The 25,371-nt window shown below is 38.1% G+C and overlaps 1 protein-coding gene across 1 annotated transcript in view; it reads left to right on the top strand.

Moving 5' to 3' along the window:
* The window catches only part of ctnna2 (catenin (cadherin-associated protein), alpha 2), a 258,840-nt gene that overhangs the window by 67,916 nt on the left and 165,553 nt on the right, over nucleotides 1-25,371 (top strand). The window contains exon 7 of the mRNA XM_028406380.1: nucleotides 2,074-2,277. Coding sequence (XP_028262181.1) covers nucleotides 2,074-2,277 — 204 coding nt within the window. The remainder of the gene's footprint in view (nucleotides 1-2,073; nucleotides 2,278-25,371) is intronic.

The raw sequence follows: 25,371 nt of genomic DNA, 5'->3' as shown, positions 1-25,371 counted from the left end.
TTAACACAGTTTCTTACCATCTGCAGATGAAAAGGAGGTTATGGTTGCTGCTGCCCATGCTCTTTCATACCTTACTTATTACATGTTATTATCCTATTCTTGACAGTCTGACACCTGCTCCCAGATTAGAAGAAACACTGCACCCACCTTTGGCTCTCTTGCCAACACTTGCCAAACCTTGTGTGCATGCCACCGAGTCATACCTTAAATACCTTTTTTTTTTTTAAGGCAACTGTTTGGTTTATTTAAAGCTTAGATGAAAGCAAAAGGAAACATTGGTTGATTTGGTGGTTGGTTTTTGGTGTGTAAGTTAAAAAAAGATTTTTATTTAATTGTTTTTGTTAAAAGCTTAGGATGAAAAGATGACTCTCAAATATTAGGTGACTGTTCCCATGTGAATAGATGGAAATGTGATATAAAATACTGTTACCAGCAAATTGTTAGGCACATGTTATTGTTCTGCTTCAAGAACTTGTGTCTCTATTTACTGATCCATGGGTCCTCCCGGCTTTCTGAATTAAACAAAACAAGATAAGGAAACATTAAAATAAATGATGTTACTCCTGCAGTATACACATGAGAATGCAGAATTAGAAGTTAACACTAAGGTCACCTTCATTTTCCTTTTATCTGGTTAATTCAACACAGTATGTGCATGGTTTTTAATGCCTCAAGACATTTTTGGTGATGTCACTGTGTTTGACCTTCATTCATGTGCCCCTGCCTACCTAAAGCTGGGATTTTTGGTTGATCTTACCCACAATTTCCTGTCGGGCAAAGTCTGCACGGACTAGGGAACAGTTGTCATGTGTAGTCTGCACCAAAATCTGGTAGCTCTTAAGGGGGTTCAAGCTCTGGGTCTCACACTCTGGGTTTCTGTGAAGCGTTTTGAGACAATTTCTGATTGTAAAATGCTCTATATAAATAAAACTGAATTGAATTGAATAGTGCGTGAGGGGGTGAAGATGCCAATCTGCAAGTGTGTGAGGGGAACAGACCCGACCTCAGTCATTCAAACATGTTTGAATTTCTTGGGCCGAGTCTGGACACAGTCGCTTAGTGTGAACAGTACTGACTACAAACACAGAAATCACAGATGAGAGCTCGCAGTCCTTCGTGAAAATCAGTGACGTCTTACAGCCCTGAAATGGATACGTTCAATAGCAGAAATCACATTAATCTATCTGTCTATCTATCTATATATCTATATTTAGTGGTCAAAAAGCTGTAGATAGTTAGGGGTTTGTGGCTCCGAGTGTGCTCTATTCAGTGGGAAACTAGCCCAATCTTTTAACGTTGAAGGTTGCCGACCCCTCTCGTAGTCTGTTTCAAAATCTGTTAAGACTGGGGAAAGTAGTGTAGTGTGTAGTGGTTCATCCTGATCGTGCGCTAAAATATGCATACATGTTATAAATGTTTGACCACTGTTTGCCAGAATATCAAAACCTAGTGTAATCATTTTTAGGCAAAACAAAACACACTTTTTCTTTTTTTTTTTTTTAGATTGATGCTTGATTAGATTGAAGCTTGAAATGTTGCATGGCCCTCTTCAAGATTTGCCCTTGAGGAGAAAAAATCAGTCTAATTTTTTTAAATATTATATTTAATTAATTTTTTTAATTACATTTTGGCACTTTCAAAGCTAAGCCAAGATCTGAGCTACTGCAAAAATATTAAGGGGACTTTATGTTTCTTTTAATCTGTATACCTGCCTTTGAAGTAAAAACTCTAATTAGACATGCAGAAAGCAGCACATTGTCATGTTTTGATGTGTTTAAATTTCACACAATTATTATTTAGCATGTATCTTACAATATGGGTTTTCTTAATCTTAATTTTAATCAGCTAGTGTTTTCTTGGCATCATTTCATCCATAACATAACATAACATTATATAACATAACACTTACTGTAACTATTACATTCTACTGTCCATCCATCATTCATTCTCTTGTGTCCATTCTGTTTTACCTACTTTAATAACTATGATAAATAACTGAATTACAGTTTATCACATGATATAGTCTGACTGATTGGTTGTTCTGACCTTCTTTATCTTTTTTTCCCATCAAAGAACAAGATCATCCTGGACCCCCTGACGTTCAGCGAGGCTCGTTTCCGGCCCTCTCTGGAAGAGCGCTTGGAGAGCATCATCAGCGGTGCGGCATTAATGGCGGATTCTTCGTGCACACGTGATGACCGGCGTGAGCGCATTGTGGCTGAGTGCAACGCTGTTCGGCAGGCCCTTCAAGACTTGTTGAGCGAGTACATGAACAATGTAAGTTCCCTCTCTTATAATTGCAGCTGTGCTCATCTGTGTGGGCACCTCTTTCATGGCACACATAACACCAACAGATACACATTGTACTGCCATTTTTTTATTTTTCTGCTTTTTCCTGACACTTCATGGTAACACCTTTGCACCAGCTCGGTTCAAGTAAACCTTTTCCTGTCATGAGACTGTGAAAGGTGTCTGTTGCATGTCTGTCTGTCTGTTCTCTGTGGCTTCTCCTGAGGTTTTACCTGTTTTCCTCCCTTTCTTCCAAGGGTCTATGGACAGAGGCTTTGTATAATGTATAGACTTTAAAAGTTTGTAATATTGGGTTTGTTAAAAGCCAGAACTATGACTAGTGCAGGATGTGCTACAATATGTTTCCCTACCTTGTTTTGTTGCTCTATGCCCATCCTCTTTGGTATTTTCATTCTGAGAGCGCTACATGTACGCTCAAGCAGAGAGGGAGATAAGAACCTTGTATATGTCATAAAGTTGATTTTAAGCACATTTTAAGAGCTGTGTTCATAATTTATTCAGTTAATGTAAAGTGACTGATTGACAGAAATACATATTTTTGAATAATCAGCTGACTGGCACAGTCAATGAAACATCAGCTGATGGCTCAGCTTTCTATTTTCTGAATTTCATTGGGCAACCAATATACATGGTGCTCTGTTTAAACTACCTTAACTGTCTACATTTGGGAAACACTGATTGTACTGTGTAACATAGAGGTTGCATTAAATTTGTTAACAACACCTTAAGAAATTATATCAGGCAAAGTAACAGTGCACTTTATTAAACACATATTGGGACTCCAGATACATACAGTGTGTGATGTTATATGTTTCCACACTGTGATTTTAAACCTCTTGTTCAGAGAGGAGCTGATTGGGACATTGCTTCTCCGTTCTATGAGCCATGTCCCTCATGCAAAGCTGTGACTGGCACAACTGTTTAAAGGTCAGGAGGCTGGCCAAGACAATGATTAATCATCACACACATCCGATTTATATTCCACTTCAACCCACCCTTTGGGCACAGTGAGCCATGTTAGTGCTGTCTGCATAAGCGAAAATAGTAGGTGCCTTTGAATTCTCTGTCATTGACCTTGCACACATGACTTAGTTCTGTGTGCTGGACGTGGCAATCATGTCATTAAATGGGAGCTCATACAATTTCAGAAACTTTCAATGTCAAATCTATTAAGTGTCTGATCTGCTTTTATCAAGTGTCTAGAACATGTTACATTTTAAGATGTATGGAAGACTCATTCCCACATTTGACTGCTGAGACGTGTGGTTAAATTACAAAAAAAAAGCTTCAGCTTCCCCTTCTTTCCCTCTTGTTTCTTTTATTCTTCAGACACTGTGCTTTAACAAATTCACTTTGAAACCAAACAAAGATCATAGGCTATGTCTAAGCCTTAGATGTAGCAAAACTGTGTGTGTGTAACACATGGTGATGCAACATGATGCACATAAAGTCAAACAAAATCATAATGGTTATTATTTTGTGCATCCTTTTGCAGTCAATAACTATTTAAAGGCCATGGACCCACAGCATCAAGGCCTTGACTGAGGCAGCTTTTAGATAGTGGTTTCCCATCCTTTAATCTGGTTCTCACAAAGCAATGGGTTTGGAATCAGGCGAGTTGGTCAGTGAGAGATATTCAAATTGCAAATTGCACCAATGATAAGAAATAGCTTCAAAAGAAAACACTGCTCCTTAAATTTTATCCAAGTGTGATGAGATGGCATTATTTTGGAGCCTCGCAGGATTTGGCCCATTAGTAAATGTTACAAAAGTAGCAGTCACTGTAATGCACTATAGTAATTATTATTATAATAGCTTCCTTATATTTGATTTCTATATACAATCAGTCAAGAGCAAAGGGTCTGAATAGCATGATGTTGACATTCATCTTGGTTTAACAGAAGGCCATTTTAAAATTAGATTAAAACTGAGATACCATAAACTTGAGCCTCAACAAAGTCATTTATCACTGACAACACCGAGGCCATAACCTCCAAATTAGTGCAGTTTTTAGGCCATGCAGCCTTAGTTTTTAGATCACCTCTAGTTTGCCCTGACTGCTGGTGAGTTATTGCTGTGTTAAAAAGGACTGTAATATACCCACATCCACATTTCCATCGCCTGTGGTAGTTTGGCAGTAAAGTGACAATATTCTATTCTATAGAATACTATTAATTCATTTTTTTAGTTGTTGAGAGGTAGGTAGGTAAACCATTACCTGCTTCTAAAATATGAACCTGCAGGGTTTCATAAATAACCTGGGGCTGTAGTTCATCTGTACTGGGGCTGTGAACAGGTGTTTGTGAGTGCTGGATTTCTCAGTAAATGTTATTGAGTATTTATTGAATATCTTTTGTTGAAAAGATAAAAGAACCTTTCGCTAGATGCCCTACATGTGTGACCTGCATTAAGTCGAGCCAGCATGTCATTTATGGACCATGAGCATATTGACAATCCAATTTCTATTGATCCGAAGGGTATGAAATCTCCTGTTCCTGACTCCATGTGCAATACTGAGCCACAACATGTGCTTGTTGTGACACATGTGTTCATAAAAATGTCAAATCAATGCGGAATGGTTATTATTATAGTTATAGCAAACAATGTGTGTGTCTGGAGGGGAGTATGACCTTCACTTGATGTGTGAACTAAGTTTATTATTTTGATATTAAACTTCCTAAATATAAATGGTAGTATGTTTTAATTCCTACATAAAATGTTTAGATTTCTTCTAAAATGTCTATTTCTATTTTAATATGTATTGTAGTATTATAGCTGCTGTGGTTGCACAATGAGGAAGCCCAGATATCTAGCAGGACCAAGGAAAAATCATGAAAACAAGAAAAACAGTGTAGCCTGCTTGTATGGTGTTAAACCTATAGAGATATTCTCCTTTTACTTTCACTTGAAAAAACTAAAATCTTGTGAGTGTTCACGAACACTCAGATGCCCTCTCCCCCTCTTAAGGCACGACAGCTTTTTGCTAAAGTAATTGTGCCTTGCTTCATTAGGCCCATGAGTTGTGTTTTAGAGGCTACAGCTGGGAGATTGTTGACAGCCCCTGGCTGTCCTTAGCAAAGAACAGTGAGTAAATCATAGAGACACAAAAAACAAAATGCTTCCACTTCTCAGCTCACCATCCCCAATAATAAGGTTAAATCAACACTATAAAAAGAGAAGTTGTTACCAAGACCGCTCATTTTTGCTCATTTGCATTGCTTAATCATGTATTATGTATATATTTAAAAAGCAGTAAATCTGTGAATAAATTAAAAGTGAGGCTTTTGTTGCTTTGTTTAAAACAGGAATCCATTCAGAGTAAGATTTAAACTAAATATATTTTTACTGCAGTTCAATGGAGAGCACAGCAGGAACACAACAATTTTCTCTTCATGATGCCTTCATATTATTTCTGTTAATTTGGAAATCTTCACCAGAGATATTTTAGAACCCCTTCAGAGTCTGTTTCAGGGATGGTGTACAGTCAAAGCACAGGACTCACATGGCAGACTATTAAGTAAAAAACAGGCGAAGCAGGTATGTATATATACTGTATGTAGGGCAAAGTCAGCAGGAGTTGAAAGGAGGTCAGAAGAAGGTGACTTAAGGCCAGAGAGCTGCAGCTGTTAAGGCATAGTACAGATTCTGTGGAAGGGCGAGGCTAGGAAATGGACTAGGGAGGTCATGCAGGAGTAAGGAATCAGGTGACTATAAAAAGCATAAAACATACACATACTCTTTGTTATTGAGGAACAAAGGCTTCAGAAAGGGTTGTTAGCGCCTTCAGACAACACAGACCCATTGAATTAAGCCAGCATGGTGCTTTTTACAGCCTTATGATGGGCAAATCGGGGATTAGGTTTTATCATTGCCTCTTTGTTTGGCAGGTCAACAGATTTATGTTCATTAAGAATAACAAAAATATCCATGTATGTCTGGAGGCCTCAGTGGAAAAAGCAAAGGGCAGAGGTGACAGAACTGTGACCCTATGTACTATTTTGTGCTCTATACTTTTGAAGTGCTGAAGTCCAGTTAAAATATATTTAAGAAATGCTTCAGATAGGGATTGGAAGGACTTTGGCACCATGGGATCAAAGAGTCAGTTACAAATTTTGAAATTCATATTGAACTGAGTGCTGAAACAAATCAACCATTCCAAAGTCTTTATAATGCTTATTTTTAGGTGTCCACACTCAAGCTAAGGATCCATAAATCTGCTTAAAATCTTTTTAATGATAGTATTACTGTGCATGTAATCCATTGCTCACTGAGAAAATGGTGGTGGTGTAGTGTTGCTGCTGAAGTCCTTATGTCCAAAGTTTACAGTCAGTAATGTAAACATCCAGTTGCTGTTATGTTTCCTCCACCTTCTTCATACACTCCTCTTGTCCTCCCAACACATTTTTTTATAGGAAGCTTGAACCACAGCACAAGGTTAATCAATGTGGTAGCTGGCAATAAATTAGGTTCAAGTGACAAGAGAATGTCCATACCTGTCTCAGCTGCTGGTGATCTGTGATTGGTGACAGCAGGCCCGGCTCCCTGGCTGGTGCTGAATCATCAGGAGCAGCTGATTTAGTTACGGCAGCTCAGACAGGGCCAATCTATCAATTGATCTGGGGAGTAATGCATTACCAGCTTGGGTCAAGAGAGCCTGGGCAGAATATAGCCATAGCCAGAAGCCATGGCAGGTGAAAGGGGGCAACCCAGTATGACTGCAAGCAGCAGAGAGAAGGATTTAGGGAGTGTGATGGCAAGCACACAAATGTCAAAGTTAGCTTGATGTGGCACATAAAACTAAACGGGGAGTTGTGAGGTAGGACGATCATTAGGGGGAGACTGATGGCTGCCTTGCTCACACAGCTCCCCCGAGAGTTACCATGCAGAATGCTCAATCAACAATCGGGGTGAGTGATTACATACTGTTAAATGCACATACTTATACGTTGGTCCTGCCATCTGCATTAAACCATATCCTCTGCTTCTTTTGCCCGTCACTGTCGTAAAAAAATAAGAATGAGAGTGTTAGAACTAGGAATAAAAGAAAGAGGTAAGACAATTCTGAGCACACAAAGGTTCTTAGGGAAGGTGCAGGCAGTGATCAATAGTGAGCCTCTGGGCTAAAGGCCATTATATACTTAGAAAAGAAATGCTGTTTGGACAGGCTGAAAGCAGTAAAAGCACCTTTCTTACAACTGGACACAGGTAGGTGTCTGACAGTTTCTTTTTCCCTGCTTCTGCAACTGTTGACAGTGTTAAGTGGTTTTGCAGGGGGGAATATTGATAAAACCAGAAAAAAAGTTTTCTGAATTTTTATTATCTTATTAAAGAAACTCTGCATAAAGAACGGTGCACTGCACTTTCAGTTTCCATCAGAGGAGAAGCATCAGTCTGGCTAGATCAACTACACAGCCCACACTCTCTCAGCTCATTGACTGGATGCCTCCATATTAAAACAGTTGTTATCTAACACAACCTCACACTTCCACCTCAGGTGCCTCTACAAAACACTGGCCAAGCCTGCTACTTTAGAGCATTACAGTGTTTCGCTAACGTCTGGATTTGAAGAACAGAGCAGAACAAAGCAGCTCTGATCGATTCTACTGTCCCATTGCTTTCCTGACGTGCTCTGCTGCTTTAAACTTTAAGCTGGCTGCGACGAACAACTGCAACACACATTAGGAGGTTGAGTATAGTTAAGGACAGCGTGTCCTCCTTATTTGCAGTGATCAGATAAAAAACAAAAAAAAAAACAAAAACAAAAACCAACATGGAAGTGCCAAAAACTGTAGGTTTGAGCCAGTCCCCATAGATCTCTATGTTAAATTGCCCAACTTTCCAGCAGACGAAAAAGGGTAAGGCTCTGCATGGATGGTTATGGATCGACCATCCCACACTGAGATTCGAAATTGCTCCTCAAGAAACCTATGAGTGACATTGTTGAGGGTTTTTTCCATTCATAGCTTTGATGCTGTTGATTTTTTAATACGTTCCTTTCTTGTCAGGAGACAATTTATTCAGACCTATGTCCACAAAAAGTTGTTCTCCATGCTGCCATTTAATTGAATTCCTCATAAAAATCTATCCACAATCTAGATATGCCAAAAATAGATTAGGGCAAACAAGGCCTACAGCTAACTGGGCCTATCAAGAATAATAGCACACGGTATATTGTGTCACATAAAATTTGTCAATTAGATCACTTATTATCACTTATATTATATATATATATATATATATATATATATATATATATATATATATTCTATTCATTCTAACAAAATGGTGCATATAAAGTGTCAGGGTGAATTCTTCAGGGAACTGTGCCACTTTTCCACCTGTGTTTTTTTTTCCCTTTATACCAACACAGACCTGCTCATTACATGGCCATGTCCTATTTTCCATGTTCTTTTTGGCTTGCTACTTTTTTTTTTTTTTTTTTTTTTAGAAATTCCACTGTCTATGTCTGATAAGGCTCTGGTCAAAGATGAGTATAAAGCTTAACTACAGAAGATGTCCCATCTTGATTGTGCCATTACAACAACAGAAAATATGCATTAATACTGCACTGTTGATTCAGTTTGGCTTTGAATTAAATTCTTTTTATTATGGACATATTGGTTATCTCTAATTTACCCATACCCACCGTTTTGTTCATCAGAGTTTTGTCAGTTACCAGTTTTATAAATCGAACCACAAAAATCTGTGTATATATAAATATATATCCAAAAGGCTTAGCAAATCAGACATAATGTTTTCTGTAGAACAACAAGAGAACACGTTTGTCAAACTGAACACTGACAGTGCAAATGACAAGTGTTCTTCTTAACAAAGAAATCTTTTCTCAAAAAAGCATTTTTAAATCACTCCCACAGTAAGACTAAAAATAAGAAGTGAATTTCCATCATCTGATGTTTAGTGATCTGACACAACACATCTTTGACAGTGTGGAAATGTACCATTTTCTACAGCCTATGGTGACAAGTTTATATTATGACCACAAAGATAGGTTTGAAATAACACCATTGTGCTGTTTAGGACACACCTGTGGAGATGTGTACCATCATGATCCACTAATGCTGGTAAAAGGGCAATTCATCTGGTACACAGAGCTGTCCTGGTGGCCTGGCTTTATCACTTCCTCAGTACCTGCTGTGCTTTTGTGTTCTCCTCCTCTCTTTGTCGCATTTGTTGCTGCTCAGTATTTGTTTCATCTTCATCAGTCAGAAAATGTTGTTCATGGGTCTTTTTAAATGCACCAACATCAGTAATTTGTATCTTTTGCTTAGATTTTATTGTTACTCCAAGAGAAGCAAGCAATTTCTGTACAGACATTACTGCAATAGAAATCTTACCTCTCATCCTTCTCTTTTTTAATGTTCCCTTTGTTTATTTCTGTCTCTTTTTTTTCCAAATGTCCTCACATCGTGGTCCCACCAGATTCACTGCACTTACACTACGTTAAATGTCCAAGACCCAGCAATAAATCACTGGTTCCCCACAGTGTCCCACGCTCTCCCTCTCATCTGTCAACACCTAATGCGCCACACGACAAGCTGCAATCCACTGTGCACCAGCAAACCACTTACTTTGAACAACTTAGCTTTCTCGGCCATTGAAGGCTGGCTCAAAGACAGAGCTCCCTGAAGGGGATTGACCAGAAGGCCCAGGTAAAAACTGTAAGTCTATTTAAGGCCATTGGGAGACTCAGATGACTCCTTTATATGTGCTACTTCAGTCCAGGTTGAAGACAGCTTAAGCGACTGGCCTACAGTCGATGTCTGGTGAGAAAGCAAGGCCTCCTGCCTGTACAGGAACCAAAGCTCAATAAGAGTTCCTGCTCTGAAACATTCACCAAGCGTCCAATTTAGGGGTTTCTCTCTCTGTCTTTTCATAATATACTACTGAGCTTCTGTCCCAATAATGTAACTGAGGCTGTGATTTGCAACAATGATAGACACTATGAATAAAACCTTCTACATCACATAGTCACATAAAGTGCTGTGCATGCTCAGAGTGGGAGGCTCTAGGCATCACAACAAGGGACAGAGTCCACCTAAATTCTGGGTAATCTCTGGGTAGTTTAACTGCCTCTCAAAGAGGTCACACTCAATTATGCATCAATTACAGCTAAATATAACTTCAATGGGTGTATATATATAATGGGCTTCAATGGGTATATATATATATATATATATATATATATATATATATATAGTACTGATAATCTGCCTACAAATCTCTGTGGAAGGGGAATACTGATTAGCCATGCTAATAACATAACATATTAATCACTTTTAACAGTAAATGACTCATTTTTCCTGTAGCTGATGATTGTCGACTGACGTCTGATATCTAGGTGTAGGTGTACTTGAACTGCAGTTCGGGATAATAGTTGTACCTGGGCCTTTCATTGACCATAGATAGATATGACCATACATGCTTTTGCTTGGCCACAAATCCCCTTGAAAAGCTCTCGAGTCAATTAGAAATCTGCTATGGAGCTCAAGTTTGCTTGAGCTCTATATCTATGGAGGCTTTGGAAAGACCTAACCCAACCAGATACGTACTTGAAAACACTCATAACTGACCAGCATCACTGAAGTCATCTAGACAAGCTTTATTTAAGTAGGAGCAAGACATATAGGAACAAGTGCTTCTTTTGTGTTTTTGTGTTCCACCAAAAAAGGATGAAGCGAGTTGTTATTTGGGCAGAGATATAAGCTTTTAAAAGAAGGCCAGAATTCAGACCAAACATGATTAGGGTGCTGCTGGCCACCTTCATTGGTCAAAATACTATTTTTGAGGAAACTGCCCTTCAACTCTCTAACCATCTGCGGCAACATTATGCTTCCATCATTCCAATTCAATCTGGCATGATTTTGCAGTGCTAGTCCTAATATTGCCAAAAATAAATCCCACAGCTATAATAATCAAGATCTGCAAGAAAGAAACCCACTGACGTAAAAGTCTGTTCGACTTAATCATTGATTCTAACGATGTCCAACTTCCCTTAGTTATCATTTTAAGCCCCCTATTGCTTTACATAGTTTATTATATCTCCTAAATTCCATGAAGTCATTTGTGTAACACCTTCTCTTCCATTTGATGACAACAAGTCCCAGGATACAGCTCTTATTTTGTCTGTGTGCTCACAGGTTGTGCAAACACTAGCTATAATAGGATGCTGCATGCGACATTCTCTCTTCCAATTATACTTTGCTCTGTGGATGAAGAAGAAACAGAATCCTCTGTAGGCGGTAGCAAGCAACCAGCACATGGCTGTCTGAACGCCCTTGTGTCACCATCTCCGATTGAGGTGATCGGATAAATGAGAATTTAATTGGGTTTTTAGGCTAAGTCATATTAGGAGATGAGATAGAATTATCCAGGAACATATTAATGTAATAAAAAGCTCTCAGATCTGGCAGCTCTATTGCATTAGAAAGATGCCAGCCGTTCTCTCTTCCTTCTCCTTCCAAGTCCAATTCCCCTCAAGGGCTTGTTGCTGTGAGCAGTGCTAACATGATTGACATTGATAGCTGGATCAAACTATAGAATCAACCCTAATATCATTAAGTGAGTAGACATGGAAGCACAGACCTGGGCTGTAACTGTATTAGCTGCTACATATGTTAGGGTTATGGATGCAGGGGGCTAAATGCATTGGGAAATCAAGCATGCAAGGTGCAATTTGCATGGAAAAAAAGCATGCCGGTGTGTGAGCGTAACCTCTGTGCATTTGAATGTGTAGTGATGCGTGTGTATGTGTGCATGCCAAGCCATGTGCAAACTTGTAGTTTGTATGTTGAATATTGGTATCGGCATTCTTTTTGCATAAACCAGGTGTTACTGTCAGCCCTACAGTCCTGTTGTGGATCAAGCAGTCACCCATACTTCATGTAAATAAGCCTTAGACCTGCACATGTCCCTCTGTCAACAGCTGTTTATGGGGAAAACAGGATTAGTGCAGGCTCTCTACATTTAGCAAGAATTTGATCCTATTTCAATAACCGAGGAGCAATTTCAACTAACACACTTGTGATATAGTTGCCATTCACTTCCTAATCAGATAGCCTGCTGTTCCAGGAAACAGTATCTTGTGTGTGTGTGTACACGGTGACCCTCCTGCAGCCAAGCTGTCACTCTAAATATATGTCATCCAAATTCCAAAGAGCATTTTCTAGATACTGTATCTGTTCACCGTCATCATGATTTCGTGATCACCCTTGATTTTTGTGTACAAAGTTGAGATACCCAATGTAATCTACTAAAAGAACTGTTGAAGGCTAGGTGGAATGTAAAGGATGAAAACAAAGTATTCATATTTACTAATCAATTGCAAGACTTCATGTACCTCTTTGACATTCATCAAGAAACAGGCAAACAGATGGAGCACATTTATTGATTCTTAGTCAACTTCTTCTTTTCATTTTATTGTTGCTCTGCAGCAGAGTCAAATTTCATTACACCCTCTGGATTCATATAATAGCACAAACTCATCTTTGTGTCACTAATAAAGTGATTACTTAGATGGAGAAAAAGGTCTAAATTGCTTTTTCATGGCTTCTGGGTGATAATTCCTTGAAATATTGGGAAAATATGAGTGACTACAGTGCCAGGGAAGAATGAGATGGGGCTGAGTTGTTTGAGCAGGCTTTATAGCTTACTGACCTTTTAAAGAAATAGATTGTTGTTCTGTTAGATCATGTACTTTATAGACAGCCAGTTCTTGCTTGTTCTTTGATAATGCACTATTGATTTTTTTTGCTAGCTTTATTACTCTATTTAAATGCCAAAAACTTGCATTTCAATCTATAGAAAAGGATGGTCATGAAAAAAAATAAATTCTGTTATCCCCAAAAAATAAAAAAAATAAATTTAAAACTCAAACCTGTTTGATCTTCTACCACACATCCCTGTCGATCCTGGTCGAGTTTACCAGCTCTTCTATAATTTTCCACTTTGATTGGTGCTGCTAATGGACTCCAAAGAGGTGTCTCACACATACTTAGGCACAGACACATGTCTCATGACAGTGCACAAAAACAAGTGATTTCTCTGCTTTTTGCTGCTTTTAAGAAGTTACTTATAAATCACCCTCATTCTACAGGTGGATGCTTAGTAGTATCTCACCAGTCAAAAGCAGCTCTCACACCAGCTCCTGAAAACAAGCAAACTAATACATTATCTCTGTAGATGGCAACTTGTCTATTTGTGTCTGTTTGGAAAAGAGAAGCCAGAAAAGAAATATTTCCTTCTCAGAAAACATACATAGAACATTTGTTAATATTGTATTTACATTTACATTACTCTTTGTTTTTACTTGAGGATCATCTAAATTGTATAAAAACAGGCACGAAATGGATCTCAGGATTTCAACTTTGGTTGTAATAATTCATTTTGTATGTAGCATGGTTGCTCAGGTGATATTCATCTTAATCTTATTATCATCAGTAAAACAACAATTGTGGTCAGAGTTTTGTAATGCGATTAAAAAAATGTCCTGGTGATGTGTGAAGGAATGCACCTAAGTCTTGTTCATTCACTGTTGCAGAACAGAAGAGTGGGGAAACTTTGCTGATGGAAGAAGTTTAACCTGTGGTTCTGTTAGAAAATCCTAATCAAGTTTTTTCTTAGGCCTAATCCTATTTTAACAAATGGTCTCATAGAAAAGACAATGCTCTCTGCAGACAGTATCTTGGATGAAAGTCTATTGCATATCTTTTGAAAAGTCATTTGCAAGCTTTCTGTTGTGTAGTTTATGTAGGAGGACATGCTGGAATCTTACCACACAGCTTCAAATTGGTTCACTGAGACTGTTTTGTCTCTGATTGGACTAAAATCTACTACACAAAGAATTTTGCATTGTTAAGAACACAGATGATGGTATTTTTAATTAAACAAAAATAATAGAATATGTGTCAATGACATTGCTGGATGTTTGTTGTTGTTGTCCTCCCTCGCACATTGTATATTATTGAGTTTGGTGCCAGATGAAGGCTTGGCATTTTGGTTTAACGAACAAAAGAAAAAAAAACAAGAAGTAGGTCTTTGACGTTGTGCTGAGAATAGACATTCACCTAACACAGGGCCTCATTTTTCAAAGCGTGCAAGTTCTAAATCTGTGTGTAAGACCTGCCTGTATGCACGAGAAAGTTGGTTAATCATATTTATAAAAGATCTGCACACCTGTATGCAGTGAACAATGATAAATTTAACATGTTCAACAACCATCTGCTTGGGCTGAAACAGGCTTATTTACATAAGAAACACCCTCTATTTGCCATATAGGGTGAACAACATCCTTTTAAAGAAGAACTAGTGGCCTGAATGTAGGACAGCTTGTGGAAAAACAGAACAAGTGAAGGGGAAAAAAAATAATAGAAGACCAGCTCTCAAGGTTGCTGTACAGCTAAATCTGGTTCATATAGACTAAAAAGAAATATCCTGTAAAACAAACAAAACCTAGGAGCAAGTGACAAATATTGTGAAGATGGTATTATTTATGTTCAAACAAAAAGACATGGATAAATCTGAAGGGGTGCTGGTGCAGAAATGTGTGTTCACATATTAAGCACCACCTAACTGTCTGGTAGAAATGCGCAGATTTATAGGATGAGGCTGAATAATCTGACTGAGCACTTGATCATATTTAAGTCATTGAACTATTGTTTGTTTTTTTAAGTTTTTACCTTGCAGCCTTTTTTACGACACAACTTGTATGGTACATGGTGCTGAAATTACATTTTCATTATCCATACGCCATTTGTGGTTTTGGGAGACACTTGATATATTTCATCACAAGGCATTTGCTTTGACTCTAGCCCAGCCTAATGGCAGGCCTAATGAATCGTTCAAAGACATAATGTCCTATCTCTCGCCATCTGTCATTGCTTTTAAGTGTAGGTATACTGCAGTGGCTAAGCTCATTCTGGACAAATACACAAGGCCAGGACTTGGACTCGAGCTTCAATGGCAAGAAATCAAATGTTACCACACACTTTTATTGATTGATTTCATTTTGAAATTAATTAAATAAAACAAAATCTAAATAAACAAACCATCAAAACACAGCCTTGTTGCCTATATGAAAACAGTCAGGCATGCCCAGTGTGCGGTGGCGACACATGGTTCTTCACAAGTCGTAGACCTCTGCCCTACAGCCAGCACACAATTTGGCATTGTGTTCTGGACTTTTTTGGCCAGATTGGCTCTGATAGGCACACTTTGTGAAGCCATTACTTCCTCACCTGAGGTCTAGTTTTAATTAAATTTACTGTCTGCATGTAAATCATGGGAGGTTGTTATGTGTTATTAATTTTTTTAAACTGTGTGAGGTCCAAAGCAGCTTTGAGAGTTTTTTTTCCCTTTAGCTTTTGTGCCTTATCTCCTGTAAAGCACAGAGACAAGTCCTTCTGTCTGTCTAGTTTTTTTTTTCACCCACCTGATGCTGGTTTTTAAGTGCATTCACATCCCCATTGAATATTAAAATGGTGGTGACCTAATTTGAGAGAATTTTTAAAATGGGTCTAACTGCAGTCTTCTGTCTGTACTAATACTTAAATGTATAATGCTGCTCTTACACAATTTTCATAGGTGACTGTACTTTTGTGTTTTTGCCTCTTTTTTTATTAAAATCCATTCATTGGCACTGACATACTTAACCCTTCTCTTACTATTGTTGCCTGAAAATGGGGCAGACAATGCTTGCTTCCTATTGTGAGCCTGTGTTAACATTAAACAAGACAGTTACTAATGACAACATTTTAGCTCAATCACTAAGATGCAGCTGCAGCCCTTTGCAGCTGGGAGTGAGACAGCTGAGTAGGAAATTAATTACATTTATTTTATACCATGGAAAACTAGACCTTAGTTTGCACATAAGGCCGACTTCAAGTTTGGGTTTGATATGCACCAGTGGATCATGCAAAGACCATTAATAGGTATATGCATACTGTAGATATTCACTTCCTTCCTTATACCACCTACATCTTCCTTCAGTCTCCGCCCCCTCCTGCACAATCTAAACGCTATTCTTTGAGCTCGGCTGTGGAAGCACCAATAACCAAGTGTAATCATGTGTGATCAACATAAATGGAGCATGTGAAAAGTCACACCACTAAGTATGTGAAAATCAGCCCGAGGATGTGTGCTGTTTGCCGTGAAACTGGAGCTGTCAGATAGTTTAACCTTACAACAGCCTTGGCTTGCAGCACAGTGAAACTCAGAAAACCGTCTGAGGCACTTCTCACAACTGAGCAGCGAGCTTGGCCTTAAGTAGGACAAGAGAAATCTCCAGGCTGATGTTGAAATTGAAACAGTCCCTCCAGGAATTTTGAAAATCTGCAACCATGAGTTTTATTTATATATATATATTTCCATCAACATTTGGTTGCAAATATTGCAAAGATTTGCAGTTTTTTTTTTTTATAAATCAACACATTTTTGACATTGGTAAACTTTTTTAGCGAACACTGCAATTTCAGCTAAATGGTGCATGCAAGACAGGTTTTAAAATGTATCTTCAAATTTATATCAACTAAATTTGGAGATTCTGTCTCCATGTGCACAAGCCATTAGCACATTTATGCTAAATGTTAAAATCTTAAATGAATAAATTCAAATATTTAATTATTAAAATATGTAAGATTTAATCCTCAAGTCGAATCCATCAAAGACTGCATTTATGCAACCTCTTTTTCCCCATGGTTCTAAAACTTGGGTCTGACGAACAGACCTTGGTGGCCACGTATTTCTAAGATAGGTAAAATATTAACCACAGCTGTCAAGGTTGCTGTGTAACAGCTGGTATAGAAAACCCTCTTCCTATAGATCGACTCATTTAATGTCCCCAGTCTGCAAAGGCCAGTGCCACGTAGTCTACCGAGCACAGTCCTCTGAAAGATGCAGCCGCTGAATTAAGATGGACCATCATGCCTGGTGAGAGAGAGAGAGAGAGAGGCTCTTAATTTCTCAGTTCAATCTTCTCCCTTTCTGTGAATCATCCCTATCCATCATTATCATCAGTTTTGATTTCATAATACCCACATTCATATCATATGTGCACGTCAGTATGCCACATGGATGTTAAAATTCTATTATTGTTAGATTATTATTCTTGTTCTTAACTGTAAGCAGTGATGATAAACATCCCTTGGTGAGTGTCCACAGGATATGTATTTCCATGCCTCCCATTAATTACCTATGTCCAGTGTAAAATGTGGTCCAGCTGTAAACATGTTTCACTCAGCTCTAAATAATTACACATAATAAAACATTAAAAAAAAAACTCAAATACATTAGCTTGGCATGAACAGCTCATGCTGTTCAGTACTTTTATAATCTGTGATGGTTTGGTAATAAAGCTTACTAATGCTGTCATCCTTAAAAGCTTAGTTTGATACATATTATGTCTTGGCAGCTTAGAGATCACAGCTTTGTAAATAAAAACACAGCCCTGAAGACCCTAGTGTTCACATTCAGCCTTTTTGGCACCCAGTTTGAGAGATAAATGGATTAATAGTGGAGGTATGTATGTAAAAAATACATTGATTATTTCCATAACTAAGCATATATTATTATTATGCTTTTCCTCTTTATAGTTTATTATATAAACTATAAAGAGGAAAAGCACAAAGATTACCGGCACACTATGTATGTGTGCATCCACAGTGCTTCATATGTATTCAAGTACAAGACGTTCCTTAGGGTACAGGGTGTTTTCAGCAGTGCTTATCCATTAATATAACTTATGAGACACATTGGACTGAAATGCCTTCATCCTTTTGGAAAGATTTTTTTTCCCACAAGCCTTAGTGAATTGTTAAGTATAAGCCTTTGCAAATGAAGGGCAAATTATGTGTACATTTTTAGTCTGAACACACCTAGAATCACACTAACATGACAATAATTACAAAAATCCCCAAAAGAACTCTCCTGGTTTACGTTGCATGTGAATCCAGTTAATGCCATTATCATGCCTTTCTCTCTCTGTCTCTCTTTCTCTTTTTCTGTACCCAAGCAACAAGCTGTTTCAGTGATATGAACATACCACTGCTCGGCAGATACAGTGGGACATAAATTATTCTACCCTGTGGGCATGCAGCTCCGGAGTTCCAGTGCATATGGTGTAGATAGGACTAAGTGAAGCGTATAAGGGGACACGTTTGCCTTCCACATGTATTTACATTTGATGGTTCTAGATTTTATATATGAACCTTTTACCTTGAAAAAAAAACAGATAAAGAAAATATGAGGTCTCTCTTAACAGTATTTATTAGGTCTATGTTGAAGAAAATTCAAGAAAAACAAAGGTAGTAAATAATGCGTAAAAAAATAAGAGTTACTTGGGTTACTTGGCTACACTGGTGTTGGGTATGTCATTCATTATTCAGGAAGTAATGAGAGAATTGCATAGTAGAGCAAAAAGTCTGTGAAGGTCAAAATTGAGTATATACTTTATATGCAGTTGTCTCACCATACTCCTGATCTTTTCCTAACCATTACAATTGAATTTTAAAATAAACAAGGCCTTTTTATTACATAGAACTATTCAAATCAGTGTTATTTAATTAGTATATTTTAAATGTTGTTGTTTCACCCCCTCCTCATTGCGTAAAAAAGTGCTAGACATTTGACATTTAGACTGAATAAGTAATACATAATAATGTATTAAACGCATCATGTAGTGATTATATCATTCCATACAGAGTACAGTTGTCTACTCTGATGTCTCTTAATATCCATGATAGAATGTTCACAATTGTGCCCCAGGCATTCATAGAATGTTCATATCATCATAGTTAGTACCATTGAATGCATTATTTGTATCCTAAAAAACCTTAAACCTTGGATGTGTGAGCTTGTGAGCCCGGAGCTCTCTGCTCTGTTTTGCTGTAATAGCCAGTAGGACTTGTCACTGAGAATAGAACAGAGTCTTGGTCAAACCCAGTGAGCCTACAGGCAAACATGGTCCATGGGTAAACACGCGAAAGCAAGAAGAGAGGGAGAGATAGAAAGCTGAGCAGCATGGCATGGCAAAGCAAGGAAAGAGGGTGACAACATGGGGGTGAAGGAAAGACGCAGAGTTAGGGGGGAAGCTGCACTTCTTTTGACCTACCTTGAGGTAAGTTCAGGGAGAGAAGATATCTAATTAATGGCTTCAAGAAGCCTCTTCTCATAGAAATACCCTGTGGGTGATTACTCACCTCAAGGCTGTAGCCTTCTCAGAGATAGCTTGTGTCCACACATGGGCAGACACACACATGCAAGCCTCATCAAAAGTCTCTTTTGCTTATCTCATTAATTACAGCACTAACGTCATTAGAAATATGAGGCATCCAATGCAGGCAATTGTGAAATGAAGCATTGTTGTCATTCCTTAAATTAAAATTGTGCTTATTCGCTCTGGGGTGGAATGAATAAGTCTCACCCTCTTAATTGTAGAAAGCATGCACAGTTAAACAATATTATATCAATAAGTACAGCACTCATTAAAGCAGAATGTGGGGGTCACCCTTGGGCATTCAGGGGAAAAAAAACACTTTTAAAGAAGATTGGGTATAATTTGTAGCAGCTAAAATACACGTAAACAGTAAGAAAAGTTCTCTATATTTATTTCTAAATAGAAGATTTTTTTTGTATATCTAGTGGAGATTAGTTTAACACAATATGCCAACTGAATTTTCTGCTGTTTACATCCTGTAGAAGTTGCTTGGCTAGCGCTTTGTTTCACAGACAAGCCTGATTTATGATTTAGAATGCATGTATGAACATTTCTGCACTCTTTAATATAAAAGGCAAATCAGCAAAAGAAAAGAAGCAAGCAGATTTAGGTCTGCAAAAGCTGGAAATTTAAAAATGAATGATATCATATATATACATATACATGGGGAGCAGATAAGAGAGCAGAGGGAAAATACTGAAATAACAAATCAATCATGTTGTAATTACTGGTGCATGCAAGTAGGCAAATTGCAGCTCTTTCACATCAACTGGCAGGAGATAAACCACCACAGGCTCTGTCAACTGTTCAAATGGTTCACACAGTGGAAAAGTCTTTGGAAAATAATACTGCCTGTATAGAACGATGAAACTTTAAGCTGGAGAACTGTTTTATAATTGACTAAGTGTGTCACACTATTGTGGTGTGTCTCTAGCAGAAAACAGTGTAGGTACAATGCTGCAGTCCTCGTAAAGTAAAATGTTTTGTCATGAGAATTTAGCAATAACAAACTAAGGTGTTTTGTAGCACCTTTCCCAGTAGCCATGCTGACTTCAGATCATGACATGACCATGTTCATATACGGTCATTTTCTACCTCAATTTCCTGTTTTGATAGTAAAACTCTGTAGATACAGGTGGTGGTGGTGGTGGTACAAGTGTTAGCTAATTTATTTAGAAAAACACTTGAAGGGTTGATGAGGAATGATTCTGATTGGCATCTGTGGTGGCAATTAGATCAGACTATAGGCTTTTCAGGAGTGGGTTGTGTCATTCCTTTTGTAGCTCCTTGTCTTTATAGTACACATGAAAATAGAATAGAATGTGGGGGAGTATAGGAAGAATAGGACGGGGCAGACATGTCTGTGTTTCTCTGCACTCTGAAATCCTGAGCATCTGACATTGTCAGGCAGAAGCTGGTAATTTAATGCGGTTGCATGCTAAAATAATGCATGAATGTGCAACATGCTGCTGGGAGACATTCACAGGTAAATGTCGTGCTGCAGTGTGATATTTGTCAGAATTTAATCAGATGACGCACTGACAATCACTTTGGGGGTACTGTTATCTAAGACAATGGACCATCCAGCTCTATACAGCCTCTGTTAGTCATGTTAATTATTCAGTTTTCGTGTAGGATTTGTGAAACGATTGCAAACTTGTCTCACACACACACACACACACACACAGGGGGCTACTTGCAGTACATTCATTTGCAAAAGCTTCAAGTAAAGTTGTTCAACTGGAAGTTGCATTTGAGCCACTCTGTTGTCAACATGCTCTTGCAAGTACAGTTGCATGTCAAAAAAATGTACAGTGCAATCAAATCTTTATAAATACACCCCCAGCGGCATGCCACTTAACATCACTCAGTTGTCTTGCTTGTTAAAGAGACAACAGGCTGTGATATTAAAATGAAGTTCGAGGCTGTTTTTGTATGAATTCTTTTGGATGAGTTTGGGAAGACAGTGGGGATTAGCGCCATTGAAAGTGTAAAAACGGGGATGTTTGTTCCTTTTTGTTTATGTAATAAACAGAAAAACAGAAACAGCTGGATGAGTATCTGTCTGCAGGTCAGACTTAAGCCTCTGCACAGCAAGTGAGACACAAGGGCATCCTCAATGTCTGCGTCTCCGTGTGAATGTGTGTGTGTGTGTGTGTGTGCCCAGATAACAATATGATGCATCCCTAATTCGCCAGTATTTTGCAGTTCATATTTTAGAAAGTCAACAAGCGGGGGTGTAACTAAGCAGATTTCTTCATGTTTACTGCTGTAGCCTGCATATGATCTAAATAAGACACAAAGATATGTGGCATCTAATGAATTTAATCTCCCCTTTTGGTTTGGTTGCAATAGTTTTTCAAGGCCTTGTTTCATAGCTGTAACTGGAGAATTATTTCCAATGAAGGAAAAGAAAGAAAAGCAGGAAGACGTCACTTCATTGTGTTTTTTTTTGCCTGGTTTTTCTTGAATTAGAAGTCTGGCTACTTCTCCATGGAAACGACAAACATAATGCAGGTGTCATTTATTATTTGAAGATGTTCTCTATGTTAAAATGATAGAAAAAAAGTTTGCTGTTCTTCTTCTGTTCTCTTCAACAGGACAACCTTTTGAGCACATGTTTTCCTGACTCCCAAAATGACTAACAAAAAGGATTTCTCGGACAAGTTAAATAATGATAGTTGGTGTAGACTGAGGATAGTGTTCCAGTGCACTTTGCACCTGTGACAGCTGAACAGGATGTTGCCTAATAAAGCTACAAACAACCTACATTTGAAAGCAGCTCTTGTGAATAAATAAAAAATAGGATAGGATCTTTTAAAGGTAATTTGCACACATATATACCTTGTCAAAAAAAACTTTTTGTGTTGCCGCTGCTGTTCTGTCTCCTCATTTTAGGACCACTTGATGTCTATATTGCTACAAATTATCCATCTGCTGTTTCCATCTTGGGGGAATAAAAACAGATAATAAAAAATGAATGAATGCAAATAATAAAATTGACTTCATTATGGGCAGTTATACATTACTTACAATTCCCAAGTCATGATCTTATCACACTTTTTTATCTCTTTGAAAGGAAGTTAAGTGCAGAATGGTGAAGTAAGAGAGACAGAGAGAGGTCTGTCAGTGTTGATCTGGGGTCACGCTAAGTTATTAACCCCTCTGCTTGAATCACTCTGTCATGAGTAAACAGCCAGGGGAGAATAATCGCACTCTGCTTGCCTTCCTTTCACCTTTGACCAATTGACATCTGCTTGGACAAACTCCCATCTGCCACCACCCCCATCCCTTCTTTAACAGTATATATACAATAGATATATTTTGTAGAACGATACCCCCTTATTGATTATTGTGCATCAACAGATAGCATTTTTTTTCCTCATCCTAACTATTGGCCCTCTAGAGATCAGATGAGACGAGAGAGCATCAGATAATAACGGGTGAAATATGGATGCAGTTAAAACTATAAATCACAGTTATGATGTGCATTGTTCAGTATGTTCAGGATGAGACAAAATACGGAGTCCATGCTTCCAAACCCACTATTAAAATAAGTTCTTTTTAACATACACTACCATTCAAAAGTTTGGGGTCACTTGGACATGTTTTTTAAAACATGTTTTTTTTTTTTCACTGAAGAAAAGAAAGTAATCAGAAATACAGTCTAGACATTCTTAATGTGATAAATGACTATTCTAGCTGAAAAAGGCTGATTTATATTGGGATGTATACAAAGGGATACAGACGCCCATTTCCAGCAACCATCATTTCTATGTTCTAATGATACATTGTGTTAGCTTACTTATTGTTTTTATTATTATCTATTAATTTTAGACTTGAGAGCACTTTAAATTGTGTTGTACTTGTGACAAGATCTATCTATCTAATCAAGGCTAATTGATGATTAGAAAACTCCTGTGAAATTGTGTTAGCACAGCTGAACTGTTATGCTGTTCAGAGAAGCTATAGGACTGGCCTGGTGACCCCAAACTTTTGAACGGTAGTGTATGTAAACCTTTTCATAAGGGACATTAGAAGTGGAGGATTGTAGATTCAAACAAGTTTAAATATTCTTCATACCTTCTGGTTGGTACTTTTTACCTGTAATTGAAGAGCATTTTCATGACAAATATCATTTTGTCACAGTGTACACATGCAATATATGTCTTCTTCTCCAGGTTATGTTTGACACACACTGTAATATTAGCAAGCAAAATATGTTTTCTAGTTGGCATTTCGATCTACAGCCCTTTGTTTTAAATATTATACTAATCTTAATTTTTGTGCGTATTTGGACAGCACAGTGTGGATAACAGGGGAATGTGAGGATAGAGAGTGAGGCCAGGACAGGCAGCCAGGAGTCAAACCTCAGCTGCTGACAGCATTCTAGCCCATATGGCATGCACCCAAGCCACTCAGCTAGCGGGTCTCACAATTTAACGTTATCCATGATGTGTTGTGTGACACTTTAAACAAACATACTGAAAATAAGTTTCAGTCTAATTAGCAAAGGCTTGTTTCTTTTGCGTCTTTAGGTGTCACTTTTGTTTGCCTAACACTGTGAATTTTACATGTGCGTTGTGTGACATCTGAGCATCAAGTTTAAACGTCAGGAAGAGCTGTGGGTAGAGTGTGAGTGGAATTACCATACACTTCATAAAGTCTGTGTTCTGGCTGTCATGTCCTCTTCTTTCTGGTAGAGCTGTCATCTCAATGCCACTCAGACTGCTTTGGCATGGAGTTCAGATGTTGATGTTTTGTGTATTTTTATGACAATCTGTACATTGATTCAGATTGAAGCCTACACAATAAATGAAGAGAGAAATGAAGAAATGAAAATGCGGTGACACATACTGCCACTAATGAAACCAGGATAAGGGAGAGTGTGTTGCAATAAAAAGGGGGACAAAAAATAAACAAAACTCTACTATATTAAAGTATGAGTGAGAGAAGGAGATTTAATGTAAGCCATATTGATCAATACTGACCTTTAAGTCTGGTCTGAAATGATGAAGGTTTGATGGGAAAATGTGAATGGGAGGGAAAAAAAAAAAAAAACAAGTGGCAGAGAGGAAGGAGATTTGCTTAGTTTATCTCACACCATCCCACCCAGAGCCTGAGCCATATTCCCCAGGATTTCATTGCACTTTGCTGCCTGCTAAATGGAACAGTGACGGCAAAGACTGAGAAAAGACGTGAGGGAATAGGAACCAAAGCACTACCGCATGATGAAAATGCAATGCAGGAGCCATATAACTGATAAACAGAGCCATCCCAATTGTGCTCACTGAAGCAATGCAATGATAACTGGATCAAAACCAGATGATCTGGCTCCATTACAAATGAACCACCCTCATTTAGAACTGCAGAGGCCTGGCCAAAATGGCTCTTTAGCTTTTTTTTTTTACCTCACATTTTTCCTCTTTTCCTTCCAATTAATATGTTAATTGATGTGTGGGCTGCTTAATACTCCAGAAATGCTGTGAAAACACTGATGGCCAGTGTTGTGTGGTAAGAATAATCATATAAATAGATTCACCGGAGATGATCAGTGTTCTGTCTGCTCGGGGATCTCAACAATTTCTCGTTAAAACTGATGTGGATTGAACTATCTATAGTTTCTCTCCCCGTAGGATCATGCAAGCTTAGTTGTGGTACAGCTTTTGAAGATTAAAGCAGAATCATGTTTCTTCATCTTGTAAATTAACCGTCTATGTACTGTATATTTAAATACAGTGTATTGTCTTTCCACAGGGGGTAGATTTAGTCATGCATATTCAGTGTATATGCTGTATATTTACACAAATACACAATCTACAGAGAAATAAAGG

Source organism: Parambassis ranga, chromosome 1 (genome assembly GCF_900634625.1).
Source record: "Parambassis ranga chromosome 1, fParRan2.1, whole genome shotgun sequence".
NCBI classification, from domain to species: domain Eukaryota; kingdom Metazoa; phylum Chordata; class Actinopteri; family Ambassidae; genus Parambassis; species Parambassis ranga.
This window is presented reverse-complemented; position numbering and strand designations above follow the sequence as displayed.